Source organism: Macaca fascicularis, chromosome 13, assembly GCF_037993035.2.
Source record: "Macaca fascicularis isolate 582-1 chromosome 13, T2T-MFA8v1.1".
NCBI lineage: Eukaryota > Metazoa > Chordata > Mammalia > Primates > Cercopithecidae > Macaca > Macaca fascicularis.
Window position 1 is genome coordinate 112,733,006 of NC_088387.1, and position 18,652 is coordinate 112,751,657.

The following is an 18,652-nucleotide window of genomic DNA, read 5'->3' on the forward strand; positions in this document are numbered from 1 at the left end:
ATGCTCAGCCAATTTGGGTTTTTTTTTTTTTTTTTTTTTTTGTAGAGATGGGGTTTCGCCATGTGACCCAGGTTGGTCTTGAACTCATGGGCTCAAGCGATCTGCCTGCCTCAGCCTCCCAAAGTGCTGGAACTATAGGTGTGAACCACTGCGCCTGGTCTCGTAAGATTTTTAAATTACTGACTCAAATTCAATTTCAGAATATCAACAATTCCTTTGTTAACTTCATGTGTGATAGTGAAATTCATCATGATAGTAGTACCCTAGTACCAATGATGTTTTTCATATGACCTGAAAAATCAAAGCTGAAATCATGATCTTCTACATTAAGAAGGAAATTTATCTTTTTAAAATTTGTGTTTCCCAGTAAGTTTTTCCCAAAGTAGGTTTGCTTTAGAATCTAAAGATACTAAGCTGGTATGTGCTACAGTAGTTAGGATGACATGATTCCTCAGAACTAATACTTCAGTTATGCAATTTCCATTCCACTGGATAAGAAGTAATGCTAGGCTGCACACGGTTCACACCTATAATCCCAGGACTTTGGGAAGCCGAGGCCGGAAGACCACTTAAGCCCAGGAATTCCAGATTAGCCTGGCCAATATAGTGAGATCCTATCTCTATGGAAAAATTTTTAAAAATTAGCTGGGCGTGGTGGCACATGCCGATAGTCCCAGCTACCCAGGAGGATTGCATGAGCCTGGGAGGTAGAGGTTGCCTACAAATGACCAACAGGTATATGTATGAAAAAGTATACATCATTAATCATACAAATCATCAGGGAAATGCAAATTAAAACCACAATCATCTCACACTGTTAGAATGGGGCTTTTATCAAAAAGACAAAAGATAACAAGTGTTGGCAGGGATGTAGAGAAAAGCGAAGCCTTGCACACCGGGTGGGAAGGTAAATTATTATAATACAACCATTATAGAAAATGGTATGGAGGTTCCTCAAAAAACTAAAACGAGAACCACCATATAACCCACTTCTGGGTATTTACCCAAAAGATCTGAAATCAGTTTGTTGAAGACATGTCTTCACCATCTTGTTTATTGCAGCACTATTCACAATAGTCGAGATAGAGAATCAACCTAAATGCCACCAATGGATGAATGGATTTTAAAAATGTGGTATATATACATAATGGAATACTATTCGACCTGAAAAAAAGAAGGACCTTCTGTCATTTGTGACAACATGGATGAACCTGAAGGACATTATGCTAAGTGAAATATGCCAGGCAAAGGAAGAAAAATCCTGCAGATCTCATTTATATGCAAAATCCAAAAAACGTGAACTCATAGAAGTAGAGAGTAGAAACTATGGATACCAGGGGTTGGGCACCTTGGTCAAAGCATACAAAATTTCAGTTAGGATGAATAAATTCTAGGGATCTAGTGTACAGCATGGTGACTCTAGTTAATAATAATGTACCGTATACTTGAAAATTTTGTTTTGAGACAGTCTCACTCTGTTGCCCAGGCTGGAGTGCAGTGGCAAGATCACAGTTCACAGTAGCCTCAACTTCCTGGATGCTCAGGTGATCCTCCTGCCTCAGCCTCCCAAGTAGCTGGGACCACAGGTGCTTGCCACCACTCTCAGCTAATTTTAAAAAATTATTTGTAGAGATGGAGGTCTCACTATGTTGGTCAGGCTGGTCTCAAACTCCCGGACTCAAGCAATCTTCTCACCTCAGCCTCCCAAAGTACTGGGATTACAGGCACCAGCCACCACACCAGGCTCAAGAGAGTAGATTTTAAGTGTTCTCACCATAAAATATAAGCATGTGAGGTGACAGGTGCGTTAACTAGCTGGATTTAGTAACGCACAATGTATACAATATACTAAAACATCACGTTGTACACCATAAATACATACAATAAAAAATTAAAAAAATAAAATCCCTTGATGTCACAGCATGTCACCCTGAAGCGGGCTGTCCTATTTACCCAAAAGAGAAGAGATGCTACTCCTGTGAGACTGCACCCACCACTCTCCTTTCACAAGGCACCAAGGGGCCTAATGAACACTTGCTATACACACTTCAGCAAGCAAGTCAGCCGCGGCCCTGCATGCCATGCAACTCTGAATCGAAAAGGTTCGTAAGAACAGACTACAAGCAGAGACCATGCACGGCCTCCCTGGGGGTTCACATGTTAGCACATGGGGACCACTTTTCTGAAAGGATTTTGTTAAAGGAGATAACAATGATAGCTAATTCTTTGTGGTTCTTGACGGCGTGTCAGATATAATTTTAAATATACACACACTCACACACACACAGAGAAAGAGAGAAAGAGGCAAAAAGATTTCAGGAAATCCTTCATCCCAGCACCTGATTGTCTAAGCAAAATAAAACAAACAACCTGGGTACTTTTAAAAGGCTTGAGGCCAGGCACAGTGGCTCACACCTGTAATCCCAGCATTTCGGGAGGCCGAGGCAGGAGGATCGCTTGAGCCCAGGAGTTCGAGACCAGCCTGGACATTGCTACCAAAAATACAAAAATACATCTCTACCAAAAATACAAAAATTAGCCAGGCGTGGTAGCACTTGCCTGTAATCTCAGCTACTGAGGAGGCTGAGGTGGGAGGATTGCTTGAACCCAGGAGGCAGAGGTTGTAGTGAGCTTGCAGTGAGCTAAGACTGCACTACTGGACTCTAGCCTGGGTCATGGAGTGAGACCCTGTCTCAAAAAAAAAAAAGCCTTGAAATTTCCAAGCTTTGCCAATGAATACTAACACCTGACACCCTACGTACTGCTTAACCAAAGGGCTAAGGAATAAGGTTTACAGCCACGACATCATGACCACACTCCTAGCACACAACAAATGAATCAGGGGAGCCGTAAGGAGATGTCCACCTCCTGTGAACCACAAAGGACCAGCCAGAGCGCAGGGCAAGCAGAGTTGAAGGGAGTAAATCCTACACAATTCACTGCTGTCTCTCCTTTTCCTGATAACCACTGAGGAAAAAAGGCTTGGGTAAGGGAAGAGTTTAAAACTCTGGGAGCAATTTGATTTTGAAAATATCTGCAGACATTGATTAAGCAGGCACTGGCTGATTTCTCATTGTGGGTGACAGCCAACCAAACTTTAAACTCCTATAAGAATGCAGATGGAGGCTCTGGGAGACAGAAATGGAGAATTTAATTAGGCATAAGAAGTCACCTCATCGTTTCATCAAGACAGAACAACATATTCCTTTCACCTTTCTTTGGCGTTTTCTTCTTTAGTAGGAATTCAGGTCTCATGAAGAACACGAAATTTCTGAGACACATTTAAGAAATTATAACAGATGGTGGGGTCAGGCTCCTACCAGCTCATAACAGTCAACTGTTAAAATTTCAGGAATTTTGCAAGCCAACTGCTAAACACTGCTACTATTAAAAATTATACTATATAAACTCATAATTATGTTATATTAATAACTAAGGTATATACTCAAAACTCATCATTTGCTAATTATACTACATTTTACTATTATCCATGTTCATGAAGTTATTTACATCCACTGTGTTGCATGGTGAATGTACCATATAATGAACATCTTTTTCCAACTTCACATTTAGTAATTCACATGGGTAGCTTGAAATTGGCCATTGTGGGAGTATTTACACCACGAGAACAGGCAGGTTGCAAACCAGGGTTCTTTTTTCTCCAGAGTTGACTGTTAAACATTTGTTGCGGATGGTGATAGGGAAGGATAGTAGAGATGTTTAAATGTTTATCACACAGCAAGACAACCCACTAAAATGCCAATTTGTGTCCCAGGCTCCTCTAAGGTTTAAGTGTGAGGTCTGGAATTAGATTAAAGAGGCCCACACCCCAGATCTGTCACCTTAAAAGCTTCATAACCCTAGGCATATTGAAACATTCTAAGCCTCAGTTTCCTCCTCTGTAAAATGGGGATAATATACCAAGGCCATCAGGTTGTTACTGGAGATCAAATGAGCCTAGCATATATAAAGTGGTCTGCAAAATACATAGTACAAAATCAACAATTACTACTTCATCATAAATCACTTAACACTTCCCATTGTTTTAAGAAAATCAGTAGAAGAAACAACTGCCATAGTTCATCACTGTTTACTGAGAAGTACTTTGTGCTTCTTTGAAAATGTACCATGACAATCTCCAATCTATGCCATCATCAGTTATCCAAGAGATGCCACATGTACATCTGTTCACCTCTCCAAGATGTAGGTCACGTGCATTATTACATGAACAATAATTGCCGTATGTAACCAGGAAGGCACTGCTTGGAGTTCCTTAGTTTTAAACTTTAAGTGAGTCTAGCTTAGTTTTAAACTTTAAGTAACTAAGGATGTTACTAACTAGGCTGCTAGGATCCACTGTAGTTTCTCCCAACTCTGTCTTTCAAGACCATAAAGGCATTCCTGGAAAGACTGGAAAGGTTTGACAAGAGAGTTCAAAATGCATTCGAAGTTCAGACACACTGGATTCGAAGTCATCAGTAAGACTGATGGCCCCTTGAGAGGAACATGGTCTACAACTATTGATTTTCTGTCACGACTATTGCTCTTGACATTAAATTCCCTACATGTAAACTTTTAAATTCAACATTAAAATCAATAGCAATCAATATCTACTTACTGTTTACTGTCAACACTCAGCTGTCCCAGGAGAGAATTCAAGAACTGCTTTCTAGGGAAGACAGTCACGAAAGCTCATGTGTCAGGTGGCCAGAAGCATAACCTGTCTGATGGACCTTGTGGGACCATAGTCTCGATACCCTGAAAGCCACTTCACAGAAAATGCTTCAGTCTCCTCCTATCTCTATCACATGGTTTAAGCATTATCACTGAACCAAGAATGAAAGACTTAAGAAACAAAGGAGGTAAAAATGAAGATCAGTATGTGCCCCCAAGGGGGACAATCTGGGGTAGGGAAAAGTCGGAGGCTTGAGGCAAGCTGTCACCACAGCCTTGTCAGAAATTCCACATCTGTCTAATGGATGGGGTGAGCTGGCCTATGTCACCATCTTATTCCATTTCTGCAGAACCTCACACCACTGTCAATGCTGTTTTGATTTCACTCCTCTTTATTCATTTAAGAATAAAGTTTTGCAACAAGAAGTGCCCTCAACCACCAGTAGCTAAAAATGAAGATTTATCCATGAGTTTCTAATTATCCAAACCCATTTGGTAATATATCAACAATCACTAGCTTACCAAAATGGATTAGAATGCCAAAAGTAAAACTTAGCTTACAGCTCATTTGTTTCCAATCTCAAAACAAGCATTTAAAAAATTACCAGCAGCTCAGACGTTCCCAGTACATCTAAGGTCAGGGACTGCATCCTGGAGTAATGAACCCCCAGCTCTCGGTGGATTCCGGAACACTCGATGCAGGTCAGGATGCCCAGGTTGGTGGAAAGCCATGTAGGATCTGCCAAAGAGAACAGGGCAGATTTGAGCTTCCAGTCAAAAAGAAGGTCAGGAGTCACAACTTTCTTCCTGCATAGTTACTGAACAAGGAGTTCTGAGCATGAGCATTTTCTGATCCTTAACACAGCTGGAAACTTTGGCCGTAATTACCAGCAATTTACATGCAATACCCACACATGCACACATCTACTCTCCCTCTTCTTCCCTCTCTCTCCATCTCCCCATCCTTCCATTCGTGTGACAGATGCTGTGTGTGCAAAAATAAATAGGACGCACTCCAGTGACCAAGGGCTCCTCAATGGCTGGTCATGAAAACAGACCACGCCCATCACCAGCTTGGTCACACTAGCAGAATGGAGCAAGAGGAAAACAATGAGACCAGCCAAAGTCTACTAGTAAAAGGGGAATAGGCTTAAAACATTCGCTTCTATAGATGCTGATAACAACAGAGAACGTACTATGTACATATGATATGCTGTGTTCAGCACACTGGTAGTAGCAACAATAGTTTGCATTGTTAAGAGCTTCAGAAATCACAGAGCACTTTTGTATCAAATCTAAGAGCCCCATGAGATGGCCAAGGCAGGGATTTTTATCTCAGAGACAGCTTCACAATGCTCAGGCTCGAGGTTGCCAGGGAGTGCAGAGCAGACCGTGGCCCTGCCTCTACCTGCATTCAAAGCCACGCTTTCCCCTTACAGCTCGGCTCCTCACTAACATGCCCCTACCATCAGTTTAGAACATGATAAGCACCCACAAAATGCCTGACAGATGAATGTGGAATTTGCTAAAAATGGGAAATTAAAAAGATGTCCTTGAGTACATCATACAACCCATAAACACAATTCTCTTCAGAATTGTTTGTTACCCTCAGAAACTCACAGTAGGTAAATATCGCAACTTTTTTTTTTTTTTTTTTTTTTTTTTTTTTGAGACGGAGTCTCGCTCTGTCACCCAGGCTGGAGTGCAGTGGCCGGATCTCAGCTCACTGCAAGCTCCGCCTCCCGGGTTCACGCCATTCTCCTGCCTCAGCCTCCCGAGTAGCTGGGACTACAGGCGCCTGCCACCTCGCCCGGCTAAGTTTTTGTATTTTTAGTAGAGACGGGGTTTCACTGTGTTAGCCAGGATGGTCTCGATCTCCTGACCTCGTGATCCGCCCGTCTCGGCCTCCCAAAGTGCTGGGATTACAGGCTTGAGCCACCTCGCCCGGCCAAATATCGCAACTTTAGTCAGTAGGCAATGATGAAGTTATTTTTTAAATGTTCAAGTTATTAAAAATGTTATCCACGTTGGAAAACCTTTTTGGCATCTGCGTCTGCGCTTGTGTAGGATGACTCCACTGTATCCACGTGCTTTGGGGAGGCACAAGCATCCATTTAGGTGACTCTACATCATTTTTCTATTACCCACACTGTCTTGGCATTTTAAAATAATGAGTACATACCTTTGAGCTCTTTATCAAAGTGTATGAAAAACCCAAATCGTAGACTGTCTTTACCCTTTCTCAAGACAGACCATGATTCACTACTTATCAACCCCTACCTCATCTGCTGCCAAAAAGGTATTTTCATTTTTTTGTTTGTTTGATACAGTCTCGTTCAGTCGTCCAGGCTGGAGTGCAGTGGCGTGATCTCAGCTCACTGCAACCTCCGCCTCCTGGATTCAAGTGATTCTCCTGCCTCAGTCTCCTAAGTAGCTGGGACTACATGTGCGAACTACCACGACAGGCTAATTATGGTATTTTTAATAGAGATGAGCTTTCACTGTGTTGGCCAGGCTGGTCTCGAACTCCTGACCTCAAGTGATCCGCCCACCACAGTCTTCCAAAGTGCTGGGATTACAGGCACGAGCCACTGCACCCAGCCAGTGTTTTTTTTTTTTTTAATGGTTCCAAGGCCAAATACAGTCTTCAGGGTCATGGGAACCTAAGGGTACTTCTCAACTGCCCACTCTACTTCGGTTGTGTTTGGTTTTTTAAGAAAAATTGTCATATAATTAGAGGAATGAAAAGGGGACCGACCATTCTAGCCAAGCCTCCATCTTTTTCATTTTATAAATGTTCAGAAAATGCACCTGTGTAGTCCCCCGACCCCCCACCCCCACCATTCTGTCTCAATTAGAGTAAATTCCTTAAACCACATCCTACTATAAAGCCCCTAATATGCTTTATCAAAATGTAAAAATAAAATCTTATTTCACAGAATGTGTCAGCTGAAAGGGACCTGTCCCTTCAGTTTACAGACAGGACAATCGATGTTTAACAAAGCAAGTGGCTCTCCCAGGGTCACAGAGCCAGACAGCAGCTTAAAGCTACTTCAGAAGTTCTGCAAAGTAGGATAAAGGGAGAAGAGAGCAGATTCCAAGCAAGGAAGCCCAGACACATGCAGCCTCTCAGCCCACATGACCTTGAGTTCACCCTCACTGTACCCTTCAGTTTTCATTTCTCAAAAAGCATTTCAATCTTTGCAGCTCTGTCAAACCCTCTTTACTCAGTCCTGCTCTGGGGCCCGGCAGGCAAACGTCCTCCCACCCCCTCTCCCCTGCCGCGGTCTGCACAGTTCATTAAGCATTTGTGTAATGGGATGAACTCAGGCTGAGCTGCACTTAATTTTGTGTTTGAAATGAAAGTGAAAATCAATGAATGGATTCTGTGAATCAGAATGGGATTAAATGTCCTAGAGCCCAGGGTTGGGTGGGGTCCCTGGGTCACCTGGTGCCCCACAGTCACAGCAAACGTCATTGCCCGTCATCCTCTGCACTTCTGAGATGATCTCCTTTGTCAGTTCTTGGACGATGTTATTTTCTCCAGTATTGTCATCCCCCTTAAATGCGTTGTTTAAAGCTTCTTCTTTGCTATTTTGCAGCACCGACATCCATCTAGAAAAACAAGAGCGACGTTGTGTTAAATCCCACAAACAACAGGTAAGTCCAGCCCAAAGTCCCACCACCATGTAACTTACATTTGACATTCTTGTTCATCTTCGGCTTGGAAGTGGTAAGTTCTGTCATCTGCATAGCAAGAGGAATTTCAACTGTGAGCCCAGACAGCAATCCATACACAATTCCAAAAGAAAGTGGTTTCTAATTAGCCTCTGGAATAATCTTAGCTCTCTGTTAGGAAATACTGATTTGTATAAAATCAGGCACTCCCTCGTATCCTCCAACTGTCTGCCTTCACTAACAATGGCATTGGAATGCAAAATAAACCTGCCCTTTCCCTCATTCAAGTTTTAAAAGATGCCGCTTCTAAAAACTGAAGCTATTCCATGAAAACCATCACTATCCTCTCAATTGCTTCATTTTAACTCACTACAGAGTTGGCCCCCAAAAAGTAATTGTTAAAGCCCTTCCAATAATAAAAATCTTTTTTGAAAAGAGTATCTTAGAAGTTTTCTGGCTTTCTTAGAAAAAGATCAGTATAAGAAATTCTAAGAATAATATGCTTTGAGAATCGAGTACTAGAAATACAGCTAAATCAGGAGGAGAGTGTTAAATAATGGTCGAATATAAAATTCTACACTCACATATTGCTGGCGTCAGCACCGTTTTACAAGTGTTTCGCCAGGCTGTGGACCTCTGTGTGTGTGCAGCAGGGAGGCGGCTGTGTGGGATGTGGCAGCATCACTTCTATGCTGCTCTTGCCAAAAACATATAACCTCAATCCACTCACGAGAAAACACTACAGAAATCCAAATGAAGCGGAGTCTGACCAAAACACAGGTCAACACTCTTTAAGAAGGTATCACGAAAAACGAGTGAAGACTACAGAACCGATATAGACCGCAAAAGACCAGGATAAAATCACAACTAGATGTCATGTGGGGTCCTGGATGGAATTCTAGAGCAGAAAAAGGACATTTGGGGGAAAACTGGTAAAATCTGAGTAAGATTTTTAGTTAACAGCATTAAACCAATGTTTCCTGGTTTTGATAACTATATAAATATGACTGGATAACCATCTACCATGGACTACTGGATAACTGTATTAAGATGTTAACAGAAGGGAAAGCTGGGGGAGGGATATATGGATATTTTCTGTCTAAAAGCAGTCTAAAACCAAAGCAAAAAAATAAAATTAGATTTAATAAAGAAAAGCGGGGGCGGGGGAACCCAGCTTTTGCAGATGGCAGAATGATGACAAGTACCGATTCTGCTCTTAGGGAAACACAACGAACATCTGTGTTCCTAAAAGTGAGTGGACACGTCACCTCTCTCTGGTGTTTACTCCTGAAAGCACATTGGTTCTCAGAACAACTCTTGGTAAGTGACTGGGTGAGGGCTGAAGCCTAGAGAGGCTAAGCTGCAAAAATCAAGCATAGCCAGCAGCAGAACTTGGTTCCTGGACTTCTGGCCCCACCCTTTCTACAACACCATGGCATCTTTCTCTCTCTCTCTCTTTTTTTTTTTTTTTTTGAGACGGAGTCTCACTCTGTTGCCCGGGCTGGAGTGGAGTGGTGCAAATGTGCAGTACATGGCTCGCTGCAGCCTTGATCTCCCAGGCTCAGGCTATCTTCCCACCTCAGCCTCCCAAAGTACTGAGATTACAGGTGTGGGCCACTGCACCTGGCCAATTTCTGCATTCTGACGTGTAAAAACTGCAGAAGCAGGAGGCAAACCTCTAAGGAAAAACTTCAAGCAAGAATCCCCTCCACTACACTCTTTAAAGATGCTACAAATAAGCAGACAGCTTCTAGCAGCTTCAGCTGTGAGGGAGAAGAGCAGGAGGAGACTGAGGGGGCGATTGGAGCACTCAGGTGCTGGTGGCCAGCGAAGGGCAGCTTCCAGACAGGGCTCTGGCTCTACTGGCCGCTAACCTGCCATGTGGACCTGGAAGGTCATTGACTCCCTCTGGCTCCATCCTACTCAGGGGACTCACTTGGGTCACCTCAAAATTCTCCTATTCTTTCCATCGTGCCCAGGGTGCCGGTGGGGTTTGCGGATAATGGCTCTGGACTTGAATTTGCTACAAGTGAGGTCAGTCTGCAGGCAATGGATTGGATGAGCTCCCAGAAAGGCTGGCCTTGCCACAGAACCATCCTCCTAGAAGAGCCCATGCCTGTTTACATCTTTTTCTTTTTTAAAAGTGACAAGGTCTCCCTCTGTTACCCAGGGTAGAGTGCAGTGGCACAATCACAGCTCACTGCAGCCTCAAATTCCTGGAGTCAAGTGATCCCCCTACCTCAGCCTCCCAAGTAGCTCGGACTATAGGTGTGAGCCACTGCCCCCAGCCCCAATTCCACCTTCATGAGAATGGGAAGCCCCTGTTTAGGGGCAAGGATGGTAAAGGAGCATCTTGTAGGAAGTAACTGCAACCAGCCAGTCAGTCTATTGCTGAGTTCTCTGGGCAGATTCCAAGATGAACTGACCAGATGAGGGGGAGGAGGAATGGGTGACCATGCGGTGCCTGGCAGACGCACACAGAAAATATCACCCTCACTGCCTCAATGCATGTGCCTCCACTTGACTTCCCCAACTGCCCAAATGTCTTTTTTTTTAGACAGTCTTGCTGTGTTGTCCAAGCTGGAGTGCAATGGCACGATCACAACTCATTGCAACTTCAACCTCCTGGGCTCAAGCGATCCTCCCATCTCAGCCCCCGAGTAGCTGGGACCAAAGGCACGTGCCACCATACTCAGCTATTTTTAAATTTTTTGTAGGAGGTCTTGCTATGTTGCCCAGTCTGGTCTTAAACTCCTGGCCTCAAGCAATCCTCCCATCTTGGCCTCCCAAAGTGCTTGCATTACAGGCGTGAGCCACTGCCTGGCCCACCCAAATATCTTGAGAGTTCAAAAGCATCTTGGTGATGCTTATCCCATGAGGCTGGTCAGGAAGCAGAGGAGGAATCTGAGAGGGGTGAAGACAGATGCTCCTGAATCAGCCAGAACCAGGCCCTGACCCCATGTCCCTCACGTTCTCAGGATATTCATCAAATCACGGCTTACACTGAAGCCAGGTTTACCGTAATGACTCTCTGGGGTGTCTGGCCAGTTTTCAACCCAAACCTATACAGCCCTGCACAAAGCATTTTCACTACAGATACTCATAGGGAAGGCACCTTTTGAAAACTCGCTGAGGATAAAGAATTAGCATGACTGGAATTCATTTTACCCACTGGAAGACAAGCAGGGAAGGAGGAGGGATGAGAGCTCTTTTCAAAGACAACAACGGACTCTCGCAAACTCATGACACTGCCCCCAGCTGTGCTCAGCAAGCCTTTCTGGGCATCAGAGGCCACAAGTCCTTCCTGAAGATGTTTAAATGCATCAGGCTGCAGCAAAGACACTGGCAGGATCTTGGTAAATATCAGTTGGCCACAGAGCTTGTGTGTGGCCAGATTCACAGAGGACCACGTTCCCATACATGTAAGAGCTGCAGTAACTCACGCCCAGAAGGGAGGCACGCACACTTGCCATCTACTGATCCTCCCTGCTGCCTGCTGTGGGAATACATTGGAGCAAGTGCTTCTGCACATATGGCATCTAGCAGGGTCTCCCTGCAGGGCATGCTGGAGGGACCTGGGGCAGCTGAGGGAAGAAGTCCCTACACCCACCTCCAGGCGATGGGTTCACTATTATTGCTAATGAGTTAATGATGGGCATTTTAACGCAGAGCTTGTGTGTTACTAGTTCAGAAAACAGAAAGGCCTAAAACCCTCTGAGTCAGCCCCAGCCACTGGCAGACATCAGATTACACCATCAGGTTTTCTGAAACCCTTCAATTCAAGCCTTTTTGGCTAGCTAGACACAGGTAACCCAGCAGTGATCACTCCGTGTGTGTGTGTGTGTGTGTGTGTGTGTGTGTGTGTGTGTGTGTGTGTGTTTTAAAGAGTCAGGGTCTTGGTCTTGCTATGTTACCGAGGCGTGTGTGTGTGTGTGTGTGTGTGTGTGTGTGTGTGTGTGTGTGTGTTTTAAAGAGTCAGGGTCTTGGTCTTGCTATGTTACCGAGGCGTGTGTGTGTGTGTGTGTTCTAAAGAGTCAGGGTCTTGGTCTTGCTATGTTACCGAGGCTGGATGTCTGCTCCTGAACTTGGGTGATCCTCCTACCTCAGCCTCCCGAGTAGCTGGGACTACGGGAGCACACCACCACGCCTGGCTTGCAATCACATTTTAAACTCTGGCCAGTACTCACCAATTTTGTAACATCTTGTATGAATGAAAGGCAAGTTTGATGAGAGTTTGTGGACCTTACTAGACTGAGTCAGGATGGATGTCTGACACAGGATAAAGTCCATTTTATTTTACAAATCAGTCTAGAGTCTGAAGAACAAAACAAATGGTACTGGAACCCTCCGCACACATCACAGTGCTCAGCCCTCCCCAGAGATTGACACAGAGTGTATGAGAAGGGAAAAAAGGAGGATAAGAGCAAGCCATTGTGGTAGGATGGAGTGCTAACCCACAGTTTGCTGGGAATGCTAAATCACGTAACAAGTGACTTCCTAGCCCTCAATAATACAGGTCAACAGACATTTGAAAAGGCAGCCATCTCCCGCTCAGGGGTACTGAGGCACAGAGAACAGCACCGCCTCCCTACAGTACACAGTCCGGCATGGTCCTCTGCAAATGTAACTCTTGCGCCCAAATCTCTGGTGACTGCCTCTTCAAAGGGGAGACCGGCCCTTTCTCCCCCTAGCCCGTAACCCGGCCACACAGAAACACCAAGGAAAAAAGGGTTATCTTATTTTCTTTCATGAGCCCTTCAATTCAGGGGGTGCTGAGTAAACATTCACCACAATGGATGGTTCCGTGGGGATTCTTGTGTGAACACCACAAAAAGGAAAAGCAGAGAGAAGCAGAAAGACTGATCCTGTGGTGAGGAAGAAAAACAGTTTCAAACACTGAAGTTTCAAGGGCCCTGCTGAAGACCCTCATTTTAGTTTTATAGCATTTCTAACATCACCCAAATTATGTAAGTTTTTGAAAACAGAATTGTCCTTCTTTTCTCTTTTTAAAGTGAAGGGGCTTTAGGCTTGCGGGCTTCTCTTATAGGATCTCCTCATTTAGGAACAGGAATGCTGAGGCTAAGAGCTCAGAGAGCCCGGTGATGATGCCTCAGGTCTACAGTGTCCCTGAGGAGCAGGGCCAGTCCTCAAAGTCAAACTCTCAACTAGAAAGGCGAGCAAGCCGGCAGTTACTAATGGAACACAAAGCATGCATATCGCTAGAAAAAAGGGTATGTCTCTTCAAAACCAGTTCTTCAGAATGCAGTGTCTGGAATGTGAAGGACGCCACAGAAGAGAGCGTAAGACAGTGTCTCTGTGGTGCTGCATCTTACGTGAAATAAGGTCAAAGCACTTCTTCTCCTCAGGGTTGGTCTTCACCTGGCAGGTTAGCAGGTTGAGCTTTGCAGGAGGCCGGTTAGCCTGTTTAAAAGCAAAAAACAAATAAAAAGGTTGGGGTTGGGTGGAAGGAATGGAAAATCATACAGTATCAATCCTCACGAGATACAGCAAGAGCAAGCTCTTCACTAGTTTGCAAAGGTGGCCTTTAGAAGGCAGACTTGACAGAGGAAGGCATGACTGAGACAAATTACAGAGGCCCTTGAACTTCGTCTCCACCGATGGCAACTGCCTCCCTGCAAGGGCACCTTGGTGGTCTACACAAACCCACCTGGACAAGGGGACAAGCGATGCCAGCTTTGAGGCTGCTGGCAGTGGGTGCCTTCAGATCAAGGTACTGCCATGGCTAAGCCCAAAACATTTGGTTCTGATTCCTACCGACAACACAGATGATGTGCCAGGTAACTTGGGCACCCAGTTCAATTTCTGGTGACCTTAAAAGCACTTTTTCTTAGCAAAAACCTCACTTCCAGGGAAGGTAATTTCACAGCACAAAAATGGCAGAGAAATTATTTTCCTACTGTTTGATGACAGATAATAGATTCACATTCCTAAATGCCAACCATCGCTGTCACTTAAGTTTCAACAAAACATACTTCATTCATATCTGTAACCCCCAAACCCTCTCCCCCATACATGACACCAAGCGATCACAACACACTTTCATCAGAGGTGTGTCAAAAACGGCTACTGTATTACAGTTTCAAAAAATAGATCATACTTAGTCCAAAAAAGCAAAGGACTAAGAGTAAGAAGATAATTTCAGAAACAAAAATTTCAAACGGCAGAATACCTCTTAGAAATCTTGGAAGAATATCCAAATAGGAGTGGGCTTATCTTACCCACCTACCAAGCTGCTAAAGGAAAGATCAAATAAGAGTGTCTTAAACTTCCATCGTTCTTGGGCCCCACTTCCCTTGGCCACCGGTCGCTTCAAGATGAAAAAAACCTGGATTTGGGATTAATCCAGATACATACACATATGCATCTATGCCTGGACAGACCTGTGAAACCCTCATGCACTTCCAGGCCCAGCAGCTTCCTTCCAGTGAGTCTACAGAGTTAGGGTGGGAGAGATGAACCCATCCTTGCAGAGTGAAGGATTTGGGTTTAATACATGTAAGTTTGGACTAGTGAAAGTCCGATAAACAGGGTTGTACTAGACTCTCCTCGTTCGTAGCTATGTTGGTCTTATCTTCTACAGGTTAGTCAGATACTCTCCATACTCTGTAGATATCTCAGAGAATTCCTAGAGTGTCAGAAATCAGTATTAGAAGACACCAAGCTCTGCCTAATCGTGTAAATCTGGACACTTTCAAGTGAAAGCACCACTGACTGTGGATTCTGACCAATCGGATTACCTAACTTATCCAGGAACCAACACACAAAATGATCTATTTCGAGAGACATGGTTACAAACCATGCATGCAACCAAGTACTTTAACACGGGTGTATACCCACCCATACGTAGCCTGTGTCTATTCTGTTACCTCCCTGTGATGACACGACTATACATGGGCAAATTTTAGGGCTACTTCCAAATTGTGAGGTCTTAGATACATAATAAACGAGGTTTGTGCACTTCGATAAATACAGAAGCATCTTCATGGATAAAATGATGACTGAATAACAATAGCTACATTTACTCAGCTATTTTAATCATACACCTACACAAGGCAGGCGCTGTTCTAAATATTTTTCATGAAATAATTCCTTTAATTTTCCTAACTGCCCTTTGAGGTCGAAACTACTCCAATTCTGTAGCTAAAGATACCGGCCCAGACAGACCAAGTAATTTGGTTGAGGTTACACAGCTAGGGAGGCGGGAAGCTAGGATTCCAACAAGTCAGGCTGGCTACACGGCACGGGGCTCAGCTGCCACTCCCCCTGTCCTTGACTCGGGTCCCCCTGTCCTCGACTCAGGTATCCATGGAAGGCAGTTGCTTGCCTGGACTTATCTTTAAGAGCAGCAAAGAACCACAACTTAAATTACACCACTCATCCTCCCTCCCCACCTCCACCTTTCAGTCTTTCTTTTTCCCTGTGATATGGGGAAAGGTGTTCGTTCTTTACTACCATTAAAGACAGATTTCTCACTTCACAGCATACCACAAAATAGAGAAAAATATTCAGCGCCTTTATTTGAAGTAGGAATAATTATAACGACATATATGTGCCTACATATTAAAAAATGACAACCATAAGAATGGCTCCACAAAACATACAAGCTGGTCTTAAGCAATATCATCAGCAGTTCTGTTTTACATTAATAATTGTTTGCTATTCAGGTTAAATATTAAGTATACAGATTAAGTATTAGCTAACGGTAAAGCTATTAGACAAATTTATGGGAGAAAGTTCTGTACATTAAAATCCTTCCCTGTTGCAATTTGGAAAAATACAGTGTCACCTGGGTGCAGTAGCTCACACCTATAATCCCAGCACTTTGGGAGGCTGAGGCAAGTGGATCACCTGAGGTCAGGAGTTCGAGACCAGCCTGACCAATATGGTGAAACCCCGTCTCTACTAAAAATACAAAAATTAGCTGGGCATGGTGGCGTGTGCGTGTAGTCTCAGCTACTTGGGAGACTGAGGCAGGAGAACTGCTTGAACCCGGGAGGCAGAGGTTACAGTGAGCTGAGATCAGCCACTGCACTCCAGCCTGGGCATCACAGCGAGACTCCGTCTCAAAAAGAAAAAAAACAAATAAAAAAAAAAAACCAGTGTCATCAGTTAACTGAGATATAGAACAGTTTCATCTAATTCACAAAATACCAGTATTTTCTTGAGAATTTAATTTGAGAAGCCCTAGTTTAGAAAACTCAGGAAGGAATGGTGAAAAAACAATGCAACAGCCTTAGAGTTTGCCACGCAGGCAGAGATTATCAGTGATTCTCCATTTTAAACATGCCGTTCTATTTTTTTCCAATTTGTCAGGCTTTTAGAAGGAAGATGCTTTCTTCTTTCTTCATGACTGATCATTTTTTAAAAATTTTAGATTGTGCAAGAGCCGGTGGACATTCCTTCCAGTGTAACACAGTTTCCTGCCCTCAGTGGCGTGGCAATGCTGTGAGTCTGGCAAAGAGGATACCTAATTAGAGTTATTTTGTCCCAAGGATCACTTCTTCCTAGGGCCAGAAAACAGACTTGGCTAAGAGGGAAACTCAACTCGGGCTTTGACCGAATCTCCCGAACGCTATCCTCAATCCTCTGCTCCAATCAGGTACAGCAACTTCATTTCCCGAAGGTTGCCAGCCTCCTGGGAAGGGTTTTCCTACCAGTGTAAATACACCCTGTGTGTTTCCATTTCTTAAAGACCTGCTGCACAGCTGTGTGCCAGGCTCTGCTCTTAGATTTCCACTTCATCAGGTCTTTGGAAATGTACCCTTTTTTCCTGACTGTACACGAGCACACTCAGCAGCTGCTGGCCAAACAGGTGAGCTGAACAAGAAATCAAGTCAAAACCAAACCAAACCAAACCAAACCAAAAGGGCGTCTCTCCATTCTCTTCCTTGGTATGGGCGAACTCACTTTCCCATGTGCAACCCCTCTGTAGATGCAGTCAATACAGAGGGGTCCTCTGGATTCTGACTTCCAGAGCACACAGGGAAATAGGGAAAAGGTGAGAAAAGGAACACTCGGCCACTGAACGGAGCGCTGGAAAACTACTTATTTTGCTGCATGGCAGCGAGGCAGTGAATCAAGACAACCCCACCAGCCACCCCTGCAGGATGTAGGCAGCAATGGCTGCTAAAGGCAGGAGGAGACCTCTGGAAGTGGAGATTCCCTGGAGAGGGGTTTCCCCTCCAAACACAAAGCACTTATGAAATATGCACGCTGTGTGACAAGCTGAGTTCTCAGCATCCCAGTGATGCCGGTTATAACCGTACTGTCTGCCAAAAACTGGGGCAACCCATGCAAACTTAAAGACAGCTAAGCCTCCATGTCTTTTGAGAAGAAGTTCATGCTATGGAAGTGACTTGAAGTGAAGTTTATGCTGTCAGCAAAGGATTACCAGACCTATTTTCCACCTGCCATGGAATGAGTCACTACCTGGCTTACCCTGAGGCCTGGATCTAGGGGAACTCTCAATGAAGCAAATACGCCCCTTGACTTCAGAGCGGTAAAAGCGTGAACTAGAACTTAGTTATTTGACAGGTTCTGCACTGAGGCAGTCAATCTGAGTTCAAACAAACAGCGAGTGGACACCAATTCGAAAGCAGACCACAGAACCACAGGTGTTGAGATCTGGAAGGTATTTAGAAGGGAGCCTAGTCTCATCTAATCTAACATTCCTAATATTAAAGACAGTGATGGCTGGATAAATTTGCTTCCCTTGGTCTACAGAACTCATACCCTCACATCCATGCATGGAAAGAATGTCTTTTTTGTTTTTTTGAGATGGAGTCTTGCTCTGTCTCCCAGGCTGGAGTGCAGTGGCGTGATACTGGCTGACTGCAAACTCCGCCTCCCGGGTTCAAGCAATTCTCCTGCCTCAGCCTCCCAAGTTGCTGGGATTACAGGTATGTACCACCATGCCTGGCTAATTTTTGTATTTTTAGTAAAGACAGGTCTTCACCATGTTGGCCAGGCTGATCTCGAACTCCTGACCTCAGGTGATCTGCCCACCTCAGCCTCCCAAAGTCCTAGGATTACAGGCATGAGCCACCGCACCTACCCAGACATCCCATTAAGATCCAAACTGCATGGCCCTGGGGCGGGGGTACAGTGGTGATCACATGACCAGTGAAAGGTGGGTTTTGAAAATAGAAAATGACCTTCATTTCCAAGTTCAGAGACACATTCAATCCCCTAGAACAGAGGTCGTCGAGAATCCCTATACTGGGTATATACCATTCTAGCTTCTCTCTCCCTTTCTAAAACGAAGTCGGCAAAAACGAAG

At 44.3% G+C, this 18,652-nt stretch overlaps 1 protein-coding gene across 5 annotated transcripts in view; it reads right to left on the reverse strand.

Moving 5' to 3' along the window:
- Nucleotides 1-18,652, reverse strand: part of ASAP2 (ArfGAP with SH3 domain, ankyrin repeat and PH domain 2) — a 203,964-nt gene that overhangs the window by 44,176 nt on the left and 141,136 nt on the right. For all 5 annotated transcript variants that reach the window (XM_005576600.3, XM_005576597.3, XM_065527686.2 and 2 more), the window contains 4 exons: nt 13,686-13,773; nt 8,373-8,421; nt 8,123-8,289; nt 5,280-5,413 (listed from right to left, as the gene is read on the reverse strand). In XM_005576600.3, the coding sequence (XP_005576657.1) occupies nt 5,280-5,413; nt 8,123-8,289; nt 8,373-8,421; nt 13,686-13,773 (438 nt within the window). The remainder of the gene's footprint in view (nt 1-5,279; nt 5,414-8,122; nt 8,290-8,372; nt 8,422-13,685; nt 13,774-18,652) is intronic.